At 58.1% G+C, this 23,889-nt stretch overlaps 2 protein-coding genes and 1 long non-coding RNA gene across 6 annotated transcripts in view; 1 reads left to right on the top strand and 2 right to left on the bottom strand.

Moving 5' to 3' along the window:
- Nucleotides 1-138: 138 nt before the first annotated feature.
- TNS2 (tensin 2) lies at nt 139-14,475 on the bottom strand. Of its 3 annotated transcripts, none has more exons than XM_030322694.1 (29): nt 14,424-14,475; nt 11,671-11,779; nt 11,136-11,173; nt 10,213-10,251; nt 9,859-9,897; nt 9,656-9,705; nt 9,279-9,450; nt 8,945-8,995; nt 8,512-8,634; nt 8,360-8,424; nt 7,419-7,502; nt 6,845-6,957; nt 6,691-6,751; nt 6,347-6,422; nt 5,964-6,093; nt 5,818-5,883; nt 5,630-5,743; nt 4,232-5,443; nt 3,941-4,091; nt 3,235-3,824; nt 3,030-3,119; nt 2,561-2,686; nt 2,246-2,338; nt 2,066-2,143; nt 1,820-1,897; nt 1,249-1,417; nt 1,099-1,167; nt 922-951; nt 139-790 (listed from the first exon to the last, which is right to left on the bottom strand). In XM_030322694.1, exons 1-29 carry the CDS (start codon nt 14,427-14,429, stop codon nt 652-654), a joined length of 4,161 nt encoding a protein of 1,386 aa, XP_030178554.1. In that variant the 5' UTR covers nt 14,430-14,475; the 3' UTR covers nt 139-651. The 3 variants fall into 3 exon arrangements, with proteins under 3 accessions (XP_030178554.1, XP_030178553.1, XP_030178555.1); XM_030322693.1 differs by lacking the exon at nt 14,424-14,475 and adding an exon at nt 13,391-13,538; XM_030322695.1 differs by lacking the exons at nt 8,360-8,424; nt 8,512-8,634; nt 8,945-8,995; ... (5 more) ...; nt 11,671-11,779; nt 14,424-14,475 and adding an exon at nt 7,779-7,850.
- Nucleotides 9,335-23,647, top strand: LOC115519031. The gene is made up of 2 exons (XR_003970375.1): nt 9,335-9,395; nt 23,274-23,647. It is a non-coding gene; the product is annotated as an uncharacterized LOC115519031 (long non-coding RNA).
- The window catches only part of EIF4B (eukaryotic translation initiation factor 4B), a 29,928-nt gene continuing 26,514 nt past the window's right edge, over nt 20,476-23,889 (bottom strand). For both annotated transcript variants that reach the window (XM_030322696.1, XM_030322697.1), the window contains exons 13-15: nt 23,377-23,482; nt 23,020-23,092; nt 20,476-22,625 (exon numbers count right to left, since the gene is read on the bottom strand). In XM_030322696.1, coding sequence (XP_030178556.1) covers nt 22,545-22,625; nt 23,020-23,092; nt 23,377-23,482 — 260 coding nt within the window. In that variant the 3' untranslated portion in view covers nt 20,476-22,544. The remainder of the gene's footprint in view (nt 22,626-23,019; nt 23,093-23,376; nt 23,483-23,889) is intronic.

Here is a 23,889-nt window from a genome sequence, read left to right as displayed (position 1 = left end):
CTGCTGAGGGGGACTTGGACCCATGTGAGGCCAAGGGTGGGGATTGTGTACATTTCGTGGACCTGGGATGCCCCCAAGAAGCCCCCAAGTGCCCCGAGGAGATGCTTTGACCTTCCCATGAACAAGGTACAACTCCAATTCTGAGTAAATGCTATAGAATTTCTTTATTAGACAAAAATAGACTCTTTCCCCCCCTTTTCATGTGATCCCACTCTGATCTCTCTGCTCAGAGGGGGAGGCGGAGGAGGGCGTGCCTTGCTCCCCACACCTCTTCCCCCTCTCCCTGCCAGGCTGGGACCTGCAGCTGGGTGGAGCTGGCAGGCCGGCTTTCCCCTCTGGGCTGATGTTCTCTTCTCGTGCAGGTGGGGCTGTCCAGATCCCCTCCAGGGCTCAACCGCTCATGCCTCCTCACCCTTCACACACCCATCTCTGCCATCTGCTCACGTGCAAGGTCATCTCACAGGCCCATCCACTTGGCTTAGCAGGCTGGGGGCAGGGAAGGAGAGCAGTGTCCCAGGCTGATGCCCACTCCCCATTCCTAAGGGAGGGGCTGGCTCCTGGGTCTCCCGGGCCCAGGCCAGGGGAAGTGAGGACTGTGGGGTGCTGAGAGGTGCGCGGTGTTGAAGTGGGCTCTGAGCTTGTGGCCTTCCTTCACTTTCTCTGACCCAGTAGGACTTTGGTGATGAAGGTGACAATGGCGCCGGCAGGCTGATCTGGGTCAAGCTCTGCAAAGAGGTGACACACGTTCTCCCAGGGACTTCCCGGCTTCTTGGCCACGAAACCAAAGATCCTAGGAGCACAGAGGCAGGGTGGGGAGGGGGCTCAGCATGCCTTCCACAAAGGACTGCAAAGCCAGGGGTGGGCAGGAAGGCAGCACCTCTGTCCCGGGGAGGGAAGAGATGCACCCCTGGGGAGGCTTACTTGGAGGTGGTCCCGTCGGGGTTGGTCCACCTGCAGAAAAAGAAGAACCGTGACGGAATGCACCCAGGGTCTGCCTACCCGAGGAGGAGGGCTGGGGCAGGGGACTTTCTGGTCTGGGGGAAACGGATGGGAGCGTGGGGCTATGGGAGCAAAGAAAGGGTCGAGAGGGAGGCTCACCTCCGGTCCTGAGGATCAGTGCTGCAGAAGGTGATGCTGTTCACTGGATAATGGCGGCGAAAGAAGAGCCTGCAAGGAGGATCGTGGGGAAAGTCACAACCGGAACCGGGGGTCCCTAGGGTCCCCCAGGGGCTGGGCGCACACACTTACTTCCTTTGGTTGTCTGTCAGCGTAATGCCCTGGGCTGAGACCTTGAAGTGGACGATGGCTGGGGTTGGCCGGGGGCTGCAACCCAGAGCTGCAGAGCTGGCCCGGGCCACCGCTTGGGGGCCCGTCAGTGACTCTGTCTCCACTGAGGTCAGGTAGAGCACACTGCAGGCTATGAGGGCAAGAGAGGGCTGCAGGGGAGCGCCGGCTCTGCCAGCACCCAAGTCTGTCTTCCCCTATCGCCCCACACCGCCAGCTCTTTCTTGCGCCTTCCCCAGCTAGTGCTGCTCAAAATTCGTTAGAATCCGGGTCACTTGTTAAAAAGGCAGATTCTGCGACTCTGCCAGATCTACAGTCGGAAATGCTCGAAAGAGGCCTGACAATCTGCATTCTAACAAGCCTCCCTCCAAAGATTTTCAAGTTCATGAATTTGAGATCCTAGACTGAGGACCCCCTTTCCCACCCCCACTGCAAATATAGGGGCCCACCCACCTCAGGGCCTTTCAGTGCCCCGTGCCTGCATACGTAGGACCCCACTTGGCACCCAGGGAGAGAAGGGAGGGAGAGGTCCTACCGGCACCCTGACGTAGGAGGTCGGCTGCCGTGCTCATGTTGGCCGGCACTGGGGTCTCTGGAGTCTCCTCTAGAGGATCTGGGGGCAATGAGGGCCAACAGGGAAGGTCAGCAGGGAGTCATGTTCCCTAGGAGCTGGAGAACTCTGTTGTCCCAAGGGAAGGCAGGCTGGGAGCCAGGACCTGGGGACGCTGCCTTGGGCTGCAGCAGGTGAGGAGAGGCGGGAGGGCAGATCACAAGCACCCACCTTTGCTGGGGATGCGCAGGCAGCAGGGCAGGGACAGTGGGGAGATGGAGTGCTGGGACACCAGGGCCGACAGGCTGCCTGCAGGGGGAGGTGACAGAAGCCCTGAGGTGCCCACAGGTATCCCCCCCTCCCCAGCTCTCCCTCCGCCCTCCTGAGACCCCCTTGGCCCCTGCGCCTCACCAAAGTAGGGCTCACTGGGACAGCCTTTGATCTTCACCCCTTTGGGCCCAGTCTCAATGAGAAAATGACGGACCAGCTGTTCCAAGGGGTCCCCTGAGGGGAGGGGAGGAGGCCGGGTGGAGAGGAGAGAAGAAATAGACTTTATCAGATTCCAGATTCCAGTTTTCTCCTGTGCTGGGATTCTTTCCAGCGCCGGAGAGGTCACTTCCTGCCTCTCCCCAGCAAGAAGTGGCATGGCCTACCCTGCCTTGTCTCGTCTCTGGTGCCTCCCCCCCACTCCACTCCCCTTCTCCTCCAGGTGTGGGCATTCTTTACCTTTCCAGGGTTGGGCGCTGGGTGGAGGCGTGGCCACTTTGAGGGCCAGCCCGTAGGCTCCTTGGAATGAATGACTGTCCCTGATCAGGAAGGCCCCAGGGTCCTTGTCCTTCAGCAGAGCAATGGCTGGGGGGAGGTGGGAGAAGTTTTCACAGTGGTGGATTGAGCCCCACGTAGCCCCTCTCTCCCTCTGCTACCCAAGCTCCCTAGGCCTTTCACCCTAACAGCTGTGGTGTTTTGGGGCACCTGGGGATGGAACTTCAGAGTTAAAAGGGTATTGACAGTGTTGAGTTGAAACCTCCGTGGGCCCAGAGCCCAGAACCACCTGCTAGTGAGAGACTGCCTGGGGTAAACCTGCTGAGACAGGGAGGAGGCACCAAGGGTGTTAACTGAAGGATGGGTCCTTAAGCCAAGACAGAGCCCCAGAAGGGCCATAAAACGGGAGGGGTGGGGCAGGCTGCCTTCTCACCTTGGTCACGGGACAGGTGTGGTTTGTACCAGAACTTGGATGTATCCTGGACGAACTTGACATTGCTCTGGCTCTCTTGCATAGGGGGCTCTAGGACAGGGAGGGACCGAGCTTGGCCCCAGTGCTTCCCAGTGCCCGTGCCATGCCCCTCCTTGGCAGACAGGGTTCTCCCAAGGGGGCCCCACCCTCCCCAAGGCCTTTATACCTGGGGGTTGGGGGACATTATCCGGGAGCAGAGGTGCAAAGGTGACATGGTGACTGGTGCCTCTGGCTGGTGGTGATGCCTGCTCTGGGCCCCAGGGTCCTGGCTGTTGCCCAGGTCCCAGCAAATGGCGTTTCTCGGGAAGTGGGGGCTGGGTGGGGCCGTTGACGTCATAGGATGCAGCCAGGGGGAAGGCAGGCGTGGGTGAGCTCTGAGGCGGCTCTGGGCTGGCCACAAGCCAGGGCATCTGGGTAGGCACAGGGGTGAGGGGGGACCCATCCGGGCTATCTGGGGGGTCTCGAAGTCCCTGCCAGGGGGCATGGCGGAGGCCAGGCAGTGTGGTGGGCACAGGGCCCCTCGGACTGGCGCTGTCTGAGCGGCTCCCCGGGCTCTTCTCCTGAGGCCAGTCCTTGGGCGAGCTGGGCGGGGAGGTGGGGGAGAAGGGGCCAGGGGCTGGAAGCTCAAGCCCGCTTCTCGCTGGCAGCTCGGGAGCCTTTTCAGCGCTTCCCTGGGGAATGGACGGCAAAGCCTCGCCAGGACTTAGTCTCTGAGTGGGCACCAAGGTGGGGGATGTGGTGTCCTGCCGTCGGGTGCTGCAGTTTGGGAGGGCGGGCAGGTGGTCAGTACATTGGTAGGGCTGCGGAGCCCCCGTGTGAGCTGCCCCCACACCCAGCTTCAGTGCCCGAACAGCCCCGGCCCCTCTGTATACCTTTCCTTGCCCTGGACTGGGCTGCTGGTGTGCAGGGGCGTGGAGGGACCAGACAGCTCAGAAGAGGCACTGCACTGAGCATCACAGGGAGACCGAGGCAGGGTGCTGTGCCCGCTGGGGCCCTCCCTCCAGGATGCTGGCTCAGGTGATTCTGTAGGGAAGGTGGGAGAAGGGGCCGTGAGCCGGAAAAGTCTCTTTTGTCTGGCTTAGCTCTTTCTCATTCTGCACCTTCCCCCACCATCTTCCAGAACCCTCCTCTTCCCCGGGCACTCCCCACCCCAGTGCCCTCACCTGCAGATGCCAAGGCTCCTGCGGGGGCCAGGTGCCCAGGCATGGGGTACCTGTCCCCTCCCTCCTCTGCAGGGATCTCGTAGCTCAGCTTCCTGGATTGTGGGTAGGGCGGGCTGCCCGGGGAAATGGAGCCAGCCCGTGGGGAGTGGGCACCGGAACTGGAATACCCTCTGCCCTCACCTGGAGAGCCACAGCTATGAGGCACCCGGCCATATGCTGGGCAGTAACTGGGAACGGCTCCTCCATAGCCATATGTCACCAGGGCAGGATACCCTGGATGCCCATACCTGCCTTCAGGGCACAGGGCGTAGGAGCAGCCCTCATGCCCTTCCTCGCCTGCCTTGGGTGGCTTCAGGCAGCTGTAGTCGGGCATCGGGGCGTGGTGATGCCCGCAGGCAGGCACCAGCAGGGGCAGTGGGTGCCCGGACCGCACCGGGTGCAGGAGAGCCTTGCCAGCCTCGCCCGCCCACCCCTCTCCAGCCTCCCTCTCCAGCCTCAGCCCATATAGGGCTGCAGTGGGCAGCGCCAGCTTCTCCTCACAGGCGGGGCAGGAGCACAGGGCAGGCATCCCAGGGTCCTCCACGATCACCACCTCCCGGTAGCCTGGGGAACGGTAGCCGAAGTCCCCGTTGGCTGGTTTCCCCAGCTCAGGGGGGTAGGGATACGGCCCCTCAGACAGGGATCGGCAGAGGCGCCTCTTCTCCACAGAGGCCTCGGCGTAGCCCTGGGGGTGCCCCTCGTAGCCCCCATAGGCCAGCCGCCGCCTGTCCAGGGTTCCCTCCGGCCGGTAGTAGCCCCCATTGGGGACCCCGCAGGGCTCCCGGTAGCCCTGGCGGCAGGAGCAGTGGCGGCTGAGGCTGGGTCTGTGGCCTGAATACACTCCGAGGTGGGGGCCTCCGCCCACGGGCGGCTGCTCTTCGTCATCCAGGATGGCCGTCTCGCGCCCGGCTCCCCGGCCCCCACCGGCCACTCCGCAGCCTCCCAGGAGGCGGTCTAGCTCCTGTCGTTCCGCAGCCGTTGGGGGTGGCCGGCCAGGGGACTCGGCAGCCGGCTCCGTGGTCAGTGTGGACGAATGGCCGGAGTCGCTGCTGACAGAGAGCATGGGGGGTGGAGGTGGCTCTGGAGAGGGCGCCGGTGGGCTCTGGCGGGGGGCCCGCTGCACCTGGGCGTAAGGACTGCCATCCAGGGGTCCCCGGGTGTGTGTCGGGGAGCCTGAGTGGGGACAGGACCAGGGAGGGAGGGCAAGCAGGAAGAAAGGAGAGAGAGGGAGTCAAAGAGAGGGAACAGTGCAGGGGACTCCACTTCAGGGGTGTCCCTCGGGAGGGGGATCTGCCTGGGAGGAAGGAGTGTGCCCCTCAAACCTCCACCTCCCACCGCCCCTGGGCCTGCCCCACACACCGTCCACGCTGTCCTCGTGGTGCTGATTGAAGTTCTCGTAGGAGTCCCAGCGCACGGCAGGCTCTGCCGTGTTGTAGTCAACAGAGACCGAGGGGTCGTTCCGTGGGGTGTTGCCTGTGGAACGGGCCGCCCAGGTGTTGAGAAACGGGCAGACAGCCTTTAGCCCTGACCCAAGGCTTGGCTCTTACCTTTGATCTTTTCAGGGCTGGAGGAGAAGACGAACTCCACCGAGGCTTGGAAGGGAAACCTCTCATCTGCGGGGAGTGGCCGTGAGGAGCCGGGCCCCTGCCCACCCTCACCTGGGCTCCAGCCCCCACATCCGTCTCCAACTCACCAGCCCAGGCCTCGTCCAGCTGGTCCTTGGGGAAGGTGAGCCGTGGTCCGTGGATGGTGCATGTGTGGAACTGGACTCGGAACACGAGGGTCCGGTCTGTCCCCCGGCCACCCTTGTGATAGCAGGTCACCTGGATGAGGGAAGAGAGACTAGGGGTCAGGCCCTCCTGTCCACTTGCGTCTCCTCTGTGCTTCCGCCCTGGGGACTGTCTGGCCACAGCTCTGCCCGGGCCTCAACCTCAAGGTGGCCCCTCCCCCCATCTAGGGGACTAGCTTTCCACCCTCCAATCTGCCTTGAATTGATGACTCCCCAGAGACTGTGCAGCAGGCAGGATACACCACCACCCCTTGCACCCCTGCCCCTTCCCAGGATGGTCCCCTCACCATGACATCGCCTTTGAGGAGGAGGGCTGGCTCCAGGCTGATGCAGAGCTGTTGCGGCCCAGGGCCTGCAACGTGACTGAGGAAGGAAGGACGAGGCACAGGCTGAGTCAGAGGCACTCGGGCTGGGGTGGGGAGCTATGAAGAGTCAGGAGGGACTTGGGAGATTGGAGTCCGAGCCCTGAGCGAGAGACCTTTAGCCTGAACATCAGCCTCTCCAACTGTAAAATGGATTCCATGATAGCCAACGTTTTTAGGTGCAGTGGCAGGAACCGGAGGACCCTGTGTCTGGGGAGGCTGGAGGAACAGGAATGCGGATAGCAGGGGCCTGGGAAGAGAGCACTCACTAGATTCCAGATGTATAGACGAGCTGCATGGACTGGTAGATCTTGAGGAAGGGCTGGAAGCCTGGAGGGACAGGAAGGAGAAGGCATGTGGGGCTTGCTGAATGGAGGGGGTGGGGACGGCCCTCCTTGTGGAGCACACCCCAGGCAGACTCACCTGTGCCAGGTTCAAAGGCTGGCAGCACGGGCACAAGCACATAGTGCAGGAAGAGAGGGCTGCTGTTCATTCTGATGGAGCCGGACAGGAGGCCGCTGAAGTAGCTGATATACCTGGCAGGGGGTGTGTCAGAACATAAGCCCCTTCCTCTGGAGGCCCCTTTGTATCATTTCAGCTATGCTCACCACCACCCGCCTCCCCCCCCATTTGGAAAGCCTGCCCTTCTTAGTACTTCCCTCACATCTTCCAGCTCACCAGAAAGTTCTTCCTTGCATCTAACCTCAATCCTTGCTGTCCCAAAGGTTTGTACTTGCTGGCCCCTCTGGCTAGAATGCTCTTCCCCCAGATCTCTGCTTCCCGTCACAGAGATGGGTTCTGACTGTCCCTCAAGTCTCTCTTTACCACAAGCTCCATGAGAGCAAGGACCGTGTTTGTTCTGAATTCTCAGCACCTGACAGTGCCTGGTACATGGAAGGCGCTCCATTAAGGTATGCTGTATGAGTGAGAGAATCTCGGCCTTGGCAGCCATGGAGGGAGCCTGCTCCTCCAACCCATCCCTACCCGGGCTGCTCACCGGCGCTGGGAGGGCTGCAGCTCCGCGGCCACCTTGTCCTCACAGAACTTCCTCATGGTAAGCGTAGCCAATGCCTGGTCCGCCCTGGGGACAGCAGGACCAGCGTGGGGGATTAGGGGCCGGTATCCAAGCTGGCCTCTCAACCCTAAGCCCCAGGATAGGGAGGAGACGTGTGATTCCCCCCAAGGCTAGAGGAAGCCCAGAGTGGTGGTGAAGAGGACTAGAAACCCCACAGACAGTCACTTTACTAGTTGTTGGGCCTCAGGCAAGTGCTCCCTGAGTTTTAGTTTCCTCCTCTGTAAAATGGGGAAACAAGACCATGCTATAGGTTGGGTTTTTGGCTCCCCAAAAGATATGTACCTCTGAATGTGATCTTATTTGGAAATAGGGTCGCTGCAGATGAAATTAGTTAAGATGTTATACTGGAGGAGGAATGAGCCCTTAATCCAATATGATTGGTGTCCTTAGAAGAAGAGAAGAGACAGACAGACAGACACACACACAGGAAGAAAGCCATGTGACGACCAAGGCAGAGAGTGGAGTGACGCAGCTGCAGGCTAAGGAACACCAGGGACTGCTGGTCACCACCAGAAGCTAGAAAGAGGCAAGGAAGGGCTCTACCCAGAGTCTCCACGGGAGTGCAGTGCTGCTGACACTTCGATTTTAGACTCCCAGCCTCCAGAAGGGAGACAACACATTTATGTTGTCTCTAGCCACTTAGTTTGTGATACTTTGTTACAGCAGCCCTAGGAAACTGATAAAAATCCTCTGCTGGGAACGGTGGAGGAGGTACAAGCGAGAAAAAGGAGGTGGAAAGGCCAAGTTTATGGTAAATGGCTCTCCGAACACAGAGGCGGGCTTCCAAGGAGAAGGGCTCATCTCGGCCAACTGGGGGAGGCAGGTCACTGGGGAGGGGCCAGTCAGGGGTCAGGGAGTCTCACCCTGCAGAGATCTTGCTGTAGTGCATGTAGGCAGAGACGATGACCCCGAGCTTGCCCTTGCTCCCCTGAGGGTAGAAAGATAGGGATGCAGGGCCTGCTGAGGCCTCAGGCTGAGGTCACCCCGGCCCTGTGAACCCCAGGTCCCAGCTCACCTTGCAGTACAGTACAACCACGTGCTGTGGGTCAGCACTGAGCCACGTCTCCATGGCTTTGCAGATGGAACACAGCTTGTCCAGGGGGGGCGCGTGCAGCTCAGGCCAACCGAAGTCCTGGACCTGGGGGGGGGGGGGCGCAGGGGTACAACTGATTGTGGGGGCCACAAGCAAAGAGACATGGGTGGGGATGGGAAAGGGACCAGGTGTAGGGGTCGGTGGGGGCCAACCAAAGTCAAGAGACTGTTGGTTGTCCACGACAGGCTCAACACTTTCCTCATGGGTACAATGGGGTTGATACCCGCTGCACCATGCTTTGGAGTGTCTCAAGTAAGAAGTCACCTGGGAAGGTGCCAACTGCTACTATTAATAAGGAGGAGCTGGGGGCTCGTTGGGGTGGGAGTTGAGTTTAATGGCTTTAATCCCCTCCTACCTTGGGGTTTAGGCGGGTCAGGTCATGTCTTTTCTCTGAAAGGTTGAAGAGCTGCAAGTAAAGAGGGGACTTTAGACGGAAGTGACCTTGGGCAGCGGGCGGCGAGGCGCGGTCCCCTGCTGCGACCCTAGGCAGTCTTTCTCCCAAACGAGGACGGCGCTAAGGCCCGGCCTAGCTACGACCGCCCAGCGGGGGCGTTCCCTATCGGCTCCGGCGGCCCCGAGGCCCCGCCCCCTAGGCCGGCGCCTCCGCGAGTTTGTCGTCAGGCAGCAGCTCCGCCCACCTGGGCCTCCCAGTCCTCTCATTGGCTGACTGCGGAAGGCCCCGCCCTCACCAGGTACTTGTCGCGGTGCTTGGATTGCAGCACGTGAGCCAGCTCGCGCAGGTGGCCCCGGTGTCGCTGCTCGTCGGGCCGCGCGGGGAAGGCGGCAGCCAGGATCCGCTCCGTCACGTAAGTGAGGTCCAAGTCCCAGCGGCGCTCCATAAGCGGGTCCAGGCTGAAGCTCCTGGGGAGGGGGCAAAGCCTGCGTCAGGCACGAGGGCGAGGCTCCGGGGGCAGATGGGAGGGGAGGGCGAGGCCTCGGGGTCCCGAGGGTAGGTGGGGCCGCTCGGGGGCGGGGTGGGGGGCTGCCTAGGAGAGCTTTGCCGGGACGGGGGGGTGCGGCGCTGCGCCGGGCTGAGGTATGGGACCACCCCGGCGCCCTCACTTACCTGGGCAGAGTGTTGCGCTGCTTTGAGTGGTTTAGAGACTTGGTGGATCCCTGGTGGATGAGATGAGACGGTGCACATCTCTTTGGGTGCCCCCCACTCTAGGCTCCCCGCTCCAGAGTCCCGTGAACTTTCGTTCTCGCAAGATACCTAGGTCCGTACTCCCAGAGCTACCTGCTTCCGCCCCCTCCGCCAGCATCACTTACCAGGTGCTCTATGCGCCTCACGGGGGCCGTGTTTCTCCGCTAGAGGGAGACGGAGGCGGAAAAGGGGGCGGTTAGGGCGGGGGTAGGGACCAGTCTGCGCCTGGGGATGGTGGAGAGGGCACGCGGGGCTTCCTGTGGGGGCTGCACCGGGCCAAGGGAGAGGAGTCCTAACCCCCAGCAGGCCCAAGGGCAAGAAGATCAGAGGGCTCATTTTTTTCCTGTCCCTCAGGATGACCGGCACCCACAGCAGTCCATTCAAGCTAACCTCCTGGGGGCCCTCTCTGTGGCCACCAGACCTTTGGACACCTCAGCCAGGTTCCTTGCCACTCCCACCCCATCTCAGAGCACACTCACCAGCTCCGCCGGAGGCAAAGCCTGACAGGACGAAGTCACCTGGAAGGAGACCCGAGTGAGGGGCTGAGCTCCTGCTGAAATGGGGTCTCCTGGGCTTGACGATGGGGCTACCCCTCAGCTTCAGCAAGAAGGTGGAGGGGCTGTCAGCAGATGGGCACACACTCCAGCTGAGGTTCCTCTATTTAAGGGAGCCTCTCCTCTGGCCTCTCTGGTCCCCCACCCCTAGGCCCCCCACTTGTTGCTCTTGGCTCCCAGCCCCCTGCCCACACAGACCCCCATTCATCCAGCTGCGGGGCAGGAGTTATATATAGAGCCATGTAGGCAGGCCATGGCCAGGGACGGACACTGGCCTCTTTCACCGGGAGACCCCGCCCCTGGGCACACAGCTCCCCCAGGCCAACTCCAAGGCCCTGGGACCCCCCGCACTGCAGGAGGAGGACGAGGGAACCTCCTCAGAGATGGGGCTGCCTCAGGTCCCCAGTGGACAGTGGTGCTATCTACAGCTTGTACCTTCCGCCCGGCCTTTCCAGGGCCCAGGACGAGACCCACCCAGGCATCCTGAGGACCCTTCCCCAGAGGGAAGGCACAGCCCATCCGGCTACCCAGTCTTTGAAATCCTGCTCCCCCACCCACCCACCCCACCCTTCCTCGTCCTCATTCTCCTCCTCTTCCCCACCCCCATCCTCTCGCCAGCTGCAGCCTGGGCACAGCACCAAGACAAACCCTGTCTCCTGTCCACCCGCCTGGGCCAGCCCTCCAGGGGGTGGAGTAGGGTGGTTCTTAAAGGGCCCAGTACAGCACCCTCTCCCACTCCGGCAGGGGTTCCCCCATGATGAGAGGGGCTGCGGTTGATGCCGATGTGGCTGGAGAAGCCTGTTTCAGAGGAAGAGACTCTAGTCCTCCTCCCCCAGTCAAGTACCCACCTTTGCTTCACATTTTCTGTGTGTTGCCACCTTGCAAACTAGAGAGGGATGGTGGGGAGAAGAGAGGGGTTAGTAGGCACATACTGGGGTAGCCCTCCCCCATCTCCCCAGGCCCTGGAACCAGATCCTGGGACTTCCAAGACTGTTGAGATGGAATGGGGGAGCAGGGGCAGAGTTCAAGGGAAGTGTCAGGCAGTGGGGTAGTACGCTCAGGCCAGGGAGGGAGGGGGCAAGGGCTAATGTTCCAGGGTGACTGGGGGTGAGGGGGGAGGGAGGGAAGTCCCCATCACAGGTCCACTGGGGAGGCAATGGAGAGGACTGGGTCTCCTTGGTTGGGGCGGGAGTGTCCGTCATGGGGACAAGGGCTGTTTGGAGGGGAGGCAGCTCCCCGTGACGGACACCCTCTTGGTTCCCATGCTGTCCAGGGGGCAGCGTGCACATTACGGTTTAAACTCTTTGTGAGTCTACCCGCTGGAGTTGTGCACACAATGGTGCTGGGTTAGAGGCTCTCAGGGTCACAGGACAGGCACCTCACCTCTGCATGAGACTCCAGTTCCATCGATGGTCACCTTACACACTGCACAGACTGGTGGTTTCTTCCGGAAGACCTTCTCCCGGAAGCTGTGTGGCTCGGCTTTCCTAGGCTAGGAACGGAAGGACACACAGGCAGAAGTGTCAGTTCTCAGTGGACCCATCTCTGGGACTAGCTGGGGTCTTAGCACTACCCTGGTTTCTTTCTCCTCCATCCTGATAAAGCCCCTAAACTCCTAAGACACACTTGGTCACAGCTGTTTCTTGGCTTTTATGGGGCCTGTCCTTGATGGTGTGTGGAATCTGCCCCCTTGCATCACCCCAGACGGGTCACCCCCTCTCTGAGGGTCACTCGGGACCCTCGTATGGTGTGTGAAACCCTCGCGGTCACTGCCACACCAGGTGCTAGAGCTTTCCTCCTGATCTGGGAGGTGGGAGAGTGCTCTCTTACTTTCTTCTATGAGGGTTCCCCATTTCTCCTCCCATTTTGCCTTCCCCAGATGGAGGTCCCTGTGGAGAGTGAGCAGGAGGGGGTCCAGAAATGAACGTAGAATGTCAGTCACGCAGCACCCAGACTGACCTGGCGGGGAGTGGCCTGAGCCAGTCCTACTCCCCTGGCTCCCGCTGTCCCCGTGCTCCAGACAGCTGACATGCCCTCCTCCCCCTACTGTCAGAACAACATGTTTACTCATTGTGCATTGAGGCGGCAGGCAGCAATTGTGTAAGGAGGGGGTGGTAATGCTGGAGAGACAGGCAGACAGAGGCATGACATTGGGGGAAATGTTCAGCTGCCTTGCTACTTCTGGATATAGTGAGCACCCTGTCACTTGAGGTTCAAGTGGGATTCCAGCATGGAATGGGGGAAGGGGTGGGCTAGATGCCCTGTTGGGCCTCTCCCCACCCAGAGTGCAGTGAGGCAGGGATGCCCCGTTATGGCCCTCATCCCCCTCCCTCCCACTGTGGGTTCACTCCACTCATCTTCTGTCCATATGCCTCCTCTCCCTTCTACCCATTTTTCTCTTCCCTCAAGTGTTCAAGCTCCCCCCCCCCCCATAATATTATCTCATGTTGCCCTGAGCTGCTTCTTTTGGGGTATGGCTGATAAAATATGGGGAAATGGAGTCATAGGCATCCAGGCCCCCCATCCTGGGGACCCAGGCAGCACTTTTGGTCTCTTGGCTGTCCCCCAAGAACCTGGATTAAACCCAACCTGAACTCTTATGGGCCAGCCTTGCTGGACCCGTTAGGAAACTTGGGTGCATTCTGACATTAACGGCATGCACTGATGATGTCAGGGGAAAGTCCCAGTGTCTAAAGCACTTCTGAGACCTGGCTGCCCCTCTCCCTTCGCCACCTCCACCCCATTTCTCCCAAACTTCTGAGCTCAGGGAAGGGGCCTGATCTCGGCCCTGCCCTGGGGCTCCCCGGTAGTACCTGGAAAAGTCCTACAATGAAGTATACCTGAATGCAGGTTTAGGGGGCCAGGATCCCCAGGGTTGGCCTGAATTAGAGCAGGGAAGTTGGAGGAGGGAAAGTGGACACCAGGTTCTGCTTTAATCCAAACTTCTGCTGCTCACACCACAGCTCTGGCTATTCCAAAGGGGCATACTAGTGAGGGGATTCGGGGCAAGGGGAAAAGGTTCTGGCCTGAGTCCTGGTCCCCTCCCCCACTGCCCACCCCTCCACCCCTGCCCCTCCTCTGCCCAGCCAGCGGGCACTCCTACCCTGCTGGTGGCCCGGCTGCTGTCCCTCCTCCCCAGGGCTCTGAGCAGCCTCTCCACGGGGCCGCTGGACTTCATGATGTCCGGGCGGCTGGCTGGGGTGCCGACTGCGGGCCTGAACAATGCTGGGGCCCGGCCCGGGGCTTCCTGGAAGCGGCCTGGCGGAGGCAGCCGCTTCCCCTGGGTGGAGGGTAGGCTGTCTGGCTGGTGTGAGGAGAAGCCCGGCCCTGGAAGTGGAGGGGAGTGCAGGCGGGAAAGGGGCAGGTCGCTGCTCCAGGAAGTGGGGGGGGGGGGAGGGAGGATGTGGGGGAGGCCAGGAGATCAGATTCCCAGGATCTACCCTGCTGGGAGTGTCAGCCCAGGATCTTTTGCCCCCCAGCCCCTTGCTGTGGAGCTGCCCCTTGCCCAGGGGATCCACCCTATCCAGGGATCTGCAAGGATCCTGAGATCCAGCCCCCAGTGGAGTGGGGTGGGGGCAGGGTGGGAATTTAGGTCTCCTGCAGGGCTCAAGGGCCAGTGGGGAACACTGTGTCCCAGGCCAGGTCAGGCCAGTCTCCCAGCCTGAACTCTCAGGTTCTCAGGGGACTTCTGGTGGGGAGGAAGGGGGAGCTGGGAATCACTACCCCAGCCAGCTCAGAATCGGGGTGCATCCTGAGGGGCCGGGGAAAATAGGACTGAGGGCCAGCTTCCTGCCTCAGTTTCACTGGTTGTGAAGTATAGGAAAAGGAAAGCATTCACTGCTTCTCTCCTGCCGCCCCCATACGCACTGGAAGGCCTGCTTCCAGCCACAAGATTGTTCTGCCCACAGGAGTGAGCCATTCTCCTGCTCCAGCCCAAGGCATTTGAGGCTCTTCTCCTGAGAGCACCCCACCCACTCTGCTCCTGACAGTCATCCCCTCTGTCCCCCCATTCCATGGCTTGTTCGTGCTAGAACTCCCAGTCCCTAGCCCCTCTTTCCAGCCCTGCTGTGTAGGCCCTTCACCCAGACCCTAGGGCTGGGCCCTATGCCCCCTGCCCCCCAAAGCCTGAGTACTACCTTCATGGCTCTCCTAGCTCTGCTCTCCTTCCTCAGCAGCTGTCCCAGGTCCTAAGGACTGGACAGGGCCCCCCCCTCCCCACCACCTCCCAACACATACTCCACCCCCCTCTGTGGGCCTCCTACCTCCCTCCTGGGAACATGGCCAACTTCCTGTCCCAAGAGTCAAGGGAAGGAGGTGGACTGGAGCCTTGGAAGTGGGGGGTGGGGGGGGCAGTAATCTTCCAAAAATAAATGGGGTTAAGGGCCAGGGGTCCTCAGCCCCAAGCCTCGGACAGCAGCCCTTTGACCGGCTGGAGCTGTCACTTGAAAGAACGCGCAAATATGCCTCCCCTCATTTGCATGGTATTTACTGAATGTACCGGTGCTCAGCCTTCTCCCACTTGGTCCTTAGACCTCCCTTTCCCTCCTTCAGGCCCAAGGGACTGGTCTAATCCTGCCTTCTCTGGGATGAGCCCCCTTAGGAGAGCCCACTCAGGACACTTCTTTGGACTTGCCTGGCATGGGCCTGGCCTGAGGCTTTGCCCTTGAAGATTTAATTCTCCTTCCAAGTCAGGAAGTCTGTCCCCGGGGTACCTTGGCCAGAGGGAGGTATCTCCGTGGCCAGGCTTGGGCCCCTAGCGTGTAACTGGAGAGGGGGCACTGACTCTGCAACCCACTCCTATCCCACCAACCCTGGCTGGGTCCCAGGACATTCCAGGCCCCGGGCCAGTGTGGGCAACTGGGCCTGGCCTGGTCCAGTTCAGAGCCTTGCTGTAGGAGAAGCACTATGGTGGGTGTGTGGGTTGGGGTGCCTTTTCTCTGCCCCTTCATGCCCCTTCAGCATGCTTCTTTCTACACCTGCTGCCTCCACAGGGGCCGAAAAGTCCCCTCACCTGGTAGTTCCTTGGTGGGACTCATTAACCCGTGTTGGGTGGCCAGGGAAGAATGCCTTTGAGTCTCTCCCCACTCTGTGGGGGGCACCTCTGTAGTGAGATGGAGAGGGGGGAAACAGGGTTGAGAGGAAAAGGCTCTCACCAGGGCAGGGCTGGGAAGGCATGGCCAGACCCCGGTAGGACCCTCACCCTACTCCTGCCTGGAACATTCCAGAGCCTGTCAGTCTCTCCCCCAGCCTGGCCCCCTCTCACTCCGAAGCCTTGGGTTTGTTTGGAGAAACCCCTCCACCCACACTCCCCCTTCCTGGAAAATAGCTGTGGTTGGATGAGAGGCTGGGAGCCCAGCCGCGGAGGAGGGGTGAGGCCCGGAGAAGGAGAGAGGGAGAGGCGGGATATATGAGTGTGCCCTGAGGGATCTAGAGAATTGAGGGGAGAAGCAGAAGGGGGGCGGACGAGTGGGGCTGGAAAAGCGAAATGGGCCTCAGTGTCCCAGAAATGAAGTAGAAAAAGAAAACCCTCGCGACGCACGCTCCCGGGGCCGGGCCGGCAGCTCCCACCCAGGTCCGGGGCCCCGCGTGTGGGGGCAACGTGCGCCCCGTGGCGGCGAGTGCGCCGGAGACGCGCGAGGGCGGGACGGCCGTGTGACCGCGGGCCCCGCCCCGCCCCCTGCTCCCTTTCCCGGCTTCCCGCGGCCCCCGGCCCCGGCCCCAGTCCCCCACCGCCCCCCACCCCGGCGGCCGCCCCGCGCCCCAGCGCCTCCGGGCGGCCCCGCGCCCCCTGGCGACCGGCCCCGGCCCCGCCCGGCCGCCGTGACGCACAGGCCGCCGCCCTCCCGCCCCGCGCCGCGCGGCCACTCACCTGCGGGGGGCGCCCGGCGGGGCGGGGGCGCGCCGGGGCGGGGCAGCAGCAGGGGGAGCCCCCGGACCGGCCCATCCTGCCGGGCCCGCGCCGAGCGGCCGCGGAGGAGGCGGAGGAGGCGGGAGCGGGCGCCGCGCTCGCCTGGGCTCCCTCCCGCGCCCGCCGCGCCCCGCGCCCGCCCTCGCTCCCTCCCGCGCTGCTCTCCTCCCTCCTTCCCGGCTCCAATCCCCACGTTCCCCCGCTCCCCGCCCCTCGGCCTCCTCCTTCTCCCTCTCGTCGTCCCCACCTTCTCCTGCGGGCCCACGCTCCCCGGGGCGAGGAGGGACGCGGAGACTGGCGGAGGGGCGCTCGGGGACAGGAAGAGACCGGGATGGGGAGAGTGTGAGGAGGCGGACGCGCAGGACGCAGAGCCGAGAAACTCTCCGAGCCCCGGGGAGACTAACCGGCAGGACAGAGCAAGAAGCAAAACAAAACACAGGAACCAGACAGACGTAGAAGAAAAGCGGCCATGGGTCCAGAAGGCGTTGGAAACAGCCTCTCATCCGCCCCCTCCGCGGGGAGTATTTGGGATTGAGCCTGACCCCAAAGTCAGGACCCACCTACTCAAGGGGCGCCAGATTCAGACAAAGATACCTGCTGCCCCCTGTGTCCCCAGTCGCTGGACACTTCCCTAGTCCTCTGCCACAGGGGAGACGTCTAGGCCACCTCTTGTCTCCAAAGGACTCGAAGCTGAGGACCTCCACATCAAGTTCAAGCTCCCACCCCCTAAGCAGCTCCAGTCAGCCCATCATCCATCGCTCTGCTTTGGAACTGGACCTGGACCGTCATTCCCACTCCCTGACTCTGCTTATAAAGAAAGTCCTCCCTCCTCCTGTATAACTCAAGTCACAGGTTTCCCAGTGGAGATGGAAGTTCATTCAGTCTGTGTTCTCATCTCATTCCCTTCTTTTCCAGGGTCGGGATCTGATACTGGTTAAAAACTAATGGGCCCTGGGGGTGATTTGAGTTGGGTCACCCTGGAGGAGAAGACAGAGGGAAGGGATGTCTTTTCAGAAACTGAATCTGCTCCCATTCTCAGATTCACCAGTGTTCTCTAGTATTGAGTACTTCCTGGAACTCCCTCCTGCCCTCCCTCACCCTCCCCACTGAATTTTCCATGATGAAAACTGGTGTGTGTTGGGGGTGTGGATTCTGAGAAGCCAGTGCCCAGGGCTCAATGTCCAGTGCCTGCTCAAGGCAGCCAGTACCACCAGCTGCAAAGCCCTCTGTCCCTCCCTGTCTCAGCTCCCAACTGGGTCGTCTCTGCTCATCTTGCCTTTGGCAAAGGCTGGGAAGTCTGGTTCTGATTCCAATCTGGCGGCTGGGGGGAGAGGCACGGTGACAATGCGGTCCCTCAGAGACTGGCATTTGGAAGGGGTGGGTGTGGCTGGGACTGGGGAGGCTAGAGCTTACTGCTCTTGGCTGAGTTGGTGTCCAGTAGGTCGTCTCAATCTCAGAGGTTAGAGCAGTGGGAACTGCTGGGAGCTGGAGGGAGGGCTGGGGGGGTTGGAATGGGGTGCAGGAGGGAAGAGGTGGGGAGGCACTGGGAGGAGGGGAGAGGCAGGAGTTTTGGGTAAGCCCCAAGGAGAGTGACTGGGATCAGAGGCTAGCGGGAAGGGGGCAGGGTTGAAGGTCATTGTGTGTATTTTGGTTAAGATTTGATTATGTAACTGAGACACATGAGGCATGAACATTTGCTCATTTCTTCGGAGTCTTAGCTAGTTTTTTAAAAATCGTGTCCTTTCCAGAGTTCATTAGGGTCTTTGGCTGGGTGCCTGGGATGCCTGCCCTGCCGAAGGGGGTTAGTAGGTTCTATTTTTTTTTTTTTTTTTTTAAGTAATCTCTACACCCTGCGTAGGGCTCGAACTCACTACCTTGAGATCAAGAGTTGCATGCTCTTCCTACTGAGCTAGCCAGATACCCCAAGTTCTAATGTTTAAAGGTACCAAGGAGAGACTGGTGCTCAGAGAAGAGGCACCTGATTGGATCTCAGAGAGGTAGGCAGGGCTTCAGCCTCACACTCATGCTGGTGTGGTTGTCCCTATGAGGAACTTTTGAGGTTTCAAGGAATTGGGAGAGTCATAAGATGGGCAGCTGAACTTTCAGCTCAGACTTGATTCCTGCTGTCAACCTGGGGACCAGGGGCTGAGGGGGCTGCAGGAGGGAAGCTGATGAGGAAGGTTGAGAGTGAAAAATTATCCACAGGAGGTGGCTTGCTGGGAGTGCTGTAAACACGGGTGGCATATGGAGCCAGCCAGACATCCTGACTACCAGTTCAGAGCAACAGAAGCTTCAGAAGGGAGGGGAAAGGGAGAAGGAAGACAGGATGATGTTAGCAAAGGTGAAACAGCATTTCAGGAACAGTATCATGACCCCTTCTGACCCCTCCCTCCATGCAGGTTTTCTTACCTTGACTATGCAGAGGGCAGCCCATCTTGGGACTGAAGGCTGGACCCCCTCTTCCAAGGTCTGGGGCGATCCCATGCCTGCGACTGAGTGTGCTCAGATCCTTGGGGTGGGAGGGCTTTGAGGGGCATGGGCTATCCTGGCTGGGAGAGCACTGGGTCAGGAGGATTTGAGTGGAGGGTTTGGGCACTGGGAACCAGGAAGAGCGGGGGAAGGGGCAGAGCTCACTCCAGAGGCGGATCTGCTGGCCAGGACAGAGGACAGAGGGTGTATTGTCCAACCGGGAGGTTGCTGCAGCTGGGTGTGGAGCAGCACAGCTCGCCTCTTCCAAACTCCTTTCTGGGGAGGCGGGAGGGTGAGGGAAGTCGAGTCCCCCCCCTTCACTTGTGGCCCTGGGGGCTATGACGGTTGCCAGGAAACAAGGTTTTATTTGAGAAATAATGCTTCCCAGGAGCAGATGTGTAGCTCTCCCACTTCCTGAGAAACCAGATGCTGTGAGCTTGCTTAGCACTTTAGGGGACGCCTTTGGCACTAACTGGGACCCTCATTGCCTTGGGATCCAGAGCCTGGTGCTTTATTCTGTTTAGAAGAATCTAAGCTACGTGGACTTAACTCAGGATCCGAGCAGCCTAGAAGTGACCCTTGTAAAGTCGGATGCTATACCTGTACCCTTCTGGTCATTCAAGATTTACGGCAGGTTGACAGGGCGCACCGGTCCTGGGATCTACTTCTGAAGATGGGGGTTGTACCAGCGCCTACCTTTCCCTTGGATTTCAAGTACCCTCTTGGGACACAGTACAGGGAGCTCCTTCTTTACCCTTCCTGTGCCCAACCAACATGAATCTCTCTGAAGTTAGCCTTTCCCACTCGTATTCTTTTATTTTTTGAGGTGGGGAGAGGAGGGAGAGAGCGTGCCAGCTGGGGAGGGGCAGACAGAGGAGAGAATCCCAAGCAGGCTCTGTGCTCCACCCCACAAACCATGAGATCATGACCTGAGCCGAAAGCCGGACTGGGCCACCCAGGCGCCCCTAGTCTCCTTTCCATCGTCATTTACCCAGCCTCTGGCGAGTGGCTGGAAATGAGGGCTTGGAGAAAGTGGCAGACCGATGCGGGCAGTGGAGGTGGGTTCCACAGGCAGCCTGGGCAGCGGCCTGTTTCCTTCCCACCTAAAAGCTTCCTTTCCCACACGGAAAGCTGAGGCAGCACAGCATGCTGAGCCTCTTACCCCTCCACATCTGAAGAGATCAGTGCACCGTCAAGAACCACAACTGCAGTTGCTGCGATGGGCCTAGGAAAGCCACTTGTGTAGCTGGGCTCCCGTGCCAGCACCCCCCCCCCCCCCCCCCCCCGCCCAATCTTCCCCCAAATTGTTGACTGAGCTTTCCTGGGCTTTCTCTGCTTCACCCCATTGTGACCTTAAGGATTCTCTGCCACGGTCCTAACCTCTTTCCTGCCTTGCAACACGGAACAGCCCATCTCTAGCCATTTGGAAACTTCCCACCGCATCTGGGGCCTCCGTTGTAACCCAGACCAGCTCATCAACAAGAACCCAGCCTGCCTGTGCCATGTAGCACGGAATGTGGAGGCAGTGCCTCTGCAGACTGCTGAGTGGAGGGTGGAGGCACGGCCTCCAGGCCATGAAGTAGGAAATGGACTGCAGGTACTTTCAAATATTAAAGGTTACCACCAGGCCAAAATGCTGGAGGGGAGTGGATGCTAATTCCCAGTTCTTGGGCCTCAGTAAAGATTCCCCTGGTAACCCCACCCCTAGCCCAGGACAGTCTCTAATGCCCAGAGGACTTCAGAGACAGGGGTGGGGAGCCTGTAAAGGCACAGGAGTGGAGTATATGGTCAAAAGAATTTCAGCATTGAAGTGAACTTTAAAGATCAGATTTATTTGGAGAAAACAAACAAAAAAAACCCCACAACCCAAAGGATGGGATTTTACATCTCAAGACATCTCCCAGGTATTAAGTCTACAGATTACAAATCATTTTCATAGAAGATATTTTGTACAAATTTTACACGTATTAAGGAGCGGGACATAACCCGTTTCTGTTATAACGGGGGCAGGAGAGGGGAATGGGAAAAAAAAAAAGTTTTGGAGACAACTATTTGGAAGTAGACTTGTAGAGGGCAAACCCTACCTTTTCATCATCTACAGCAAATGGTTTGTTTTTTTCAACCAAAAAAAAAACCAAAAAACAAAAAAACCCCAACCAAACAAACCCCTTTCAGCCTTGGGTATCTCTAAAAGCCACTTCCCGGCTACTGGCCAATCCAAGCCAATTATTTAGTTACTTCACTTGGTAAGCCTCTCTATGTCCACTGGCTAAACGATTCATTCATTATGCCCACTGCTGCAGCACTCCTAAACCAACAGGTCTGCGTGGCCAGACAGGGTCTAATCTAGGACCGATGGGTGAAGGGCTTGTGAACGAGAGACTGAGATCACCCCGAAGGATGCCGTCTACCGGGCTGACGGTACAAAGGTGCACGTAAAAGCAGGCAAGTTAAGCTATTGTGTTGCAAGAGAAACCAGGACCTTGTCACACAGTTCTCTCCATTATCATTTATTCTCTCAAGGGAAGCTAAAAAAACAAAAAAACAACAAAGAAACACAAACCCACCAAAAAACCACACATTGGTTGAGGCCATATTATCAATCCAAACATTGGTGTGGGATTTCAATGGAGAGAAGGAAACTTGTAAAAACAAAAAAAGCCCCAATCAAGGTCATAAGAACGGCTCACAATTTGACCCTATTTATCCACCCTCACTCACCACCTAAGACCATTAATTCTATAATCTTCTGAGGTGTAAAAGGAGTCAAAGAAGTAGGAGCAGGAATGGAGGAGGGAAGGAGTGAGAGTCAAAAGACATGAAGGAGCCAAGATTTGCTTGAGAAAAGCAGTGATTCCTCATTAGCTTCTGCTCCCTGGGGCGGGTCTAGAATGCCCAGATCAGGTATGTGATTTAAATAGAAGCTGCTTTCTGGGAGGTGACAGCAAAAAGTAGCATTAAGATCAGAAGCCCAGGACAAGAGTCTACATTTTTAAAGCTTCAAGATTTCAGCAGAATGTAGATGGATGTGAACTTTCAGGAAGGATGGCGTTTAAGGAAGGGCAAAACCAGGACATACAAGACTTGGGAATTCCCATGACCCATAAGTGCTTCCTGCTCCAGGAAGTAACCACTTGGTGTTTACTGGAGGTCATACCATTTCCCCTTATTACTGGTGCAAAATAATCCATCACCTCCCCGCAGCTTCTTTTCAAACCACAACTTTTCCCACTTATTTTGGTCACTGAGCAGTCCTTATTCTTTTGTGGCCTATAGACTCACTCTCCACTACCCCCCTGGGGGGTAAAAATGAAGGAATTCCCCCTAGGCTGGCCCCAGTAACTCAGAATTAAGAGGGGCTGGCAGCCTCCTGGAGACTAAAAAACAACTTGAGAGACTAAGCCTACCTTTCCGAGGATGGAAAATTTATTCAGGTAATGTTTGAGAATTCATATGTGCCACAATAGGATATTAAGAATGAAAAGATAGAACTCTCACTCTTCCTTAAACCTGTCCTACTGCCCAACCAGATCCAGACACTGCATCACTGTCACTGCCATTTTGCTAAACGGAGGCCCCCAGGCACTAATCACACAGGCAACTGCATGTGTCGTAAAAATGCACAACTTTTCCATTAAAAGCTGTACGTCTCTTTCTCTCTGGCTACATTGGCGATTCTCCAGTTAGTTCAATACTTTAAAGGCTGCAGCAGCATGCAAAAGAATTTCATTTCATTTTGTTTTTTTGTTTTTTGCTTTTTTAAAAAAAAGTTAAGAAAGGTCTCCAGGAGATGGTGAGTTTTATTGTCTGGATAGAGGTTTGATTTGCTCTCGAATGTTCCAGGGTGGAGAGACTAGGAGAAAGCACAGGATGCAGAGGTCTATTCGGTGTAATCTTCTCCCTCGTTCTCATCTTCGCCATCAACGGAGAGAGCAGCATACTTGCTTGCAGAACTGAACTTCTGGAATAGACGAGTGAGAAAATCACCAAAGCCTTGAACTCGCACATCAAAACCCAAGAAACAGGACAATGATACTTGGGCAAAAGGGAGGGGCCAGGTCAAGCCCACCTCCTTGTTCATTAGCATTTTACGCTGGCCAGGAGTAGCTAGGGAGGCTAGGCCAGAGGCCCAGGTGTTCTTACAGGAGACCTCCACCTCCTTTTATCTTGGAGGGGGAGTAAGAGTAGTGAGACTGCAAGGCAGAAAACTGGAAAAAACTAAGTTTCTTTTACAATTTCAAACAAGCAACGATGCCTGATTGACAATTTCCAACCACTCGGATTCCAGCCCCAAGCATAAAGGAGTTCAATGGCAAACGTGAGCTGAGAGAAATCCATTAGCATCTAACACTTACGGAAGCTGGATTTTCTTCAGGTTTCTTTGGCTCAGGTGCAGATCGGGAGTCTTGATCCTTTTTGCCATCTTTCCTGCAGAGATGTAAGTGTAAAACCATGTCTTTAGGAGAGGACTCTCTCAACACCCACAAACAGGTGGGAGGCACTGAACGGGCCCCTCCAGCCAACAGTGCTTGCTATCTGGACATTTTGTTTCCAGATCCTTGGAACTGTTAACTGTCCACACTGGTTGACTTTCCTTTGTTTACCATAGGAGATATGGCAACACTTGGAGAACCAAGAACTTCTTAACTACAGGGACACATGTATCCAGCATCAGATGAAAGATTACAAATGGCAAGAGAGAACACGCATACCTATCTGACTCCTTCCAGTGGTCTTTGTTCCCTCCGTCTCCTGGACCACGGCTGGAGTTCCCACTTTGGCCTTTTGGGACACTCACCCCATCTACTTTGTTTTCATCTGTTTGTGTGAAGATGCAAAAATAAATTGAAGGCAAGTAAAATATTAAGTACTGTCCCTAAGTTTCCTTTTAGCTGCAGAAAAGTGTGCCCATGTGCACTGAGGGAAACTCAACCTCACCCCAACCCAGATTTCTCTCCTAAACCCTTCTTTCCACATTCCTTTCGCCCCCAAATAAGACCCACTAAAAAATTCCACTTTAGGGTTACGCCATCATGAGGAGCAAACTGGAAATAAGGACTATGACGCTGTTGTAGTGACCTTGGCCTTGCAGATGGTGACATTTCTAATCTGGACTGAGCATGTTAATTTCCTTCCGATTCTTTTTTTCCCCTTTCAAAGAAATGTTCTACCAGGAAAGGGCAGGACTCCATGCTTTTTCCAAAGAGACCACTTTTGCCCTCTAC

This window comes from Lynx canadensis, chromosome B4, assembly GCF_007474595.2.
Source record: "Lynx canadensis isolate LIC74 chromosome B4, mLynCan4.pri.v2, whole genome shotgun sequence".
NCBI lineage: Eukaryota > Metazoa > Chordata > Mammalia > Carnivora > Felidae > Lynx > Lynx canadensis.
Note: the sequence above shows the minus strand (reverse complement) of the source record. Positions and strands in the feature narration are given on the sequence as shown.

Excerpts from the sequence above, each read along its gene's own strand:
- TNS2 (XM_030322693.1), bottom strand. The coding sequence starts at position 13,465 with ATGAAGTCCAGCGGCCCCGTGGAGAGGCTGCTCAGAGCCCTGGGGAGG. Across the intron at positions 10,252-11,135 it reads ACAGAAAATGTGAAGCAAAG|GTGACTTCGTCCTGTCAGGC; the intron begins GTGGGTACTTGA and ends GTCTCCTTCCAG. Across the intron at positions 6,752-6,844 it reads AGCCTTTGAACCTGGCACAG|GCTTCCAGCCCTTCCTCAAG; the intron begins GTGAGTCTGCCT and ends CTGTCCCTCCAG.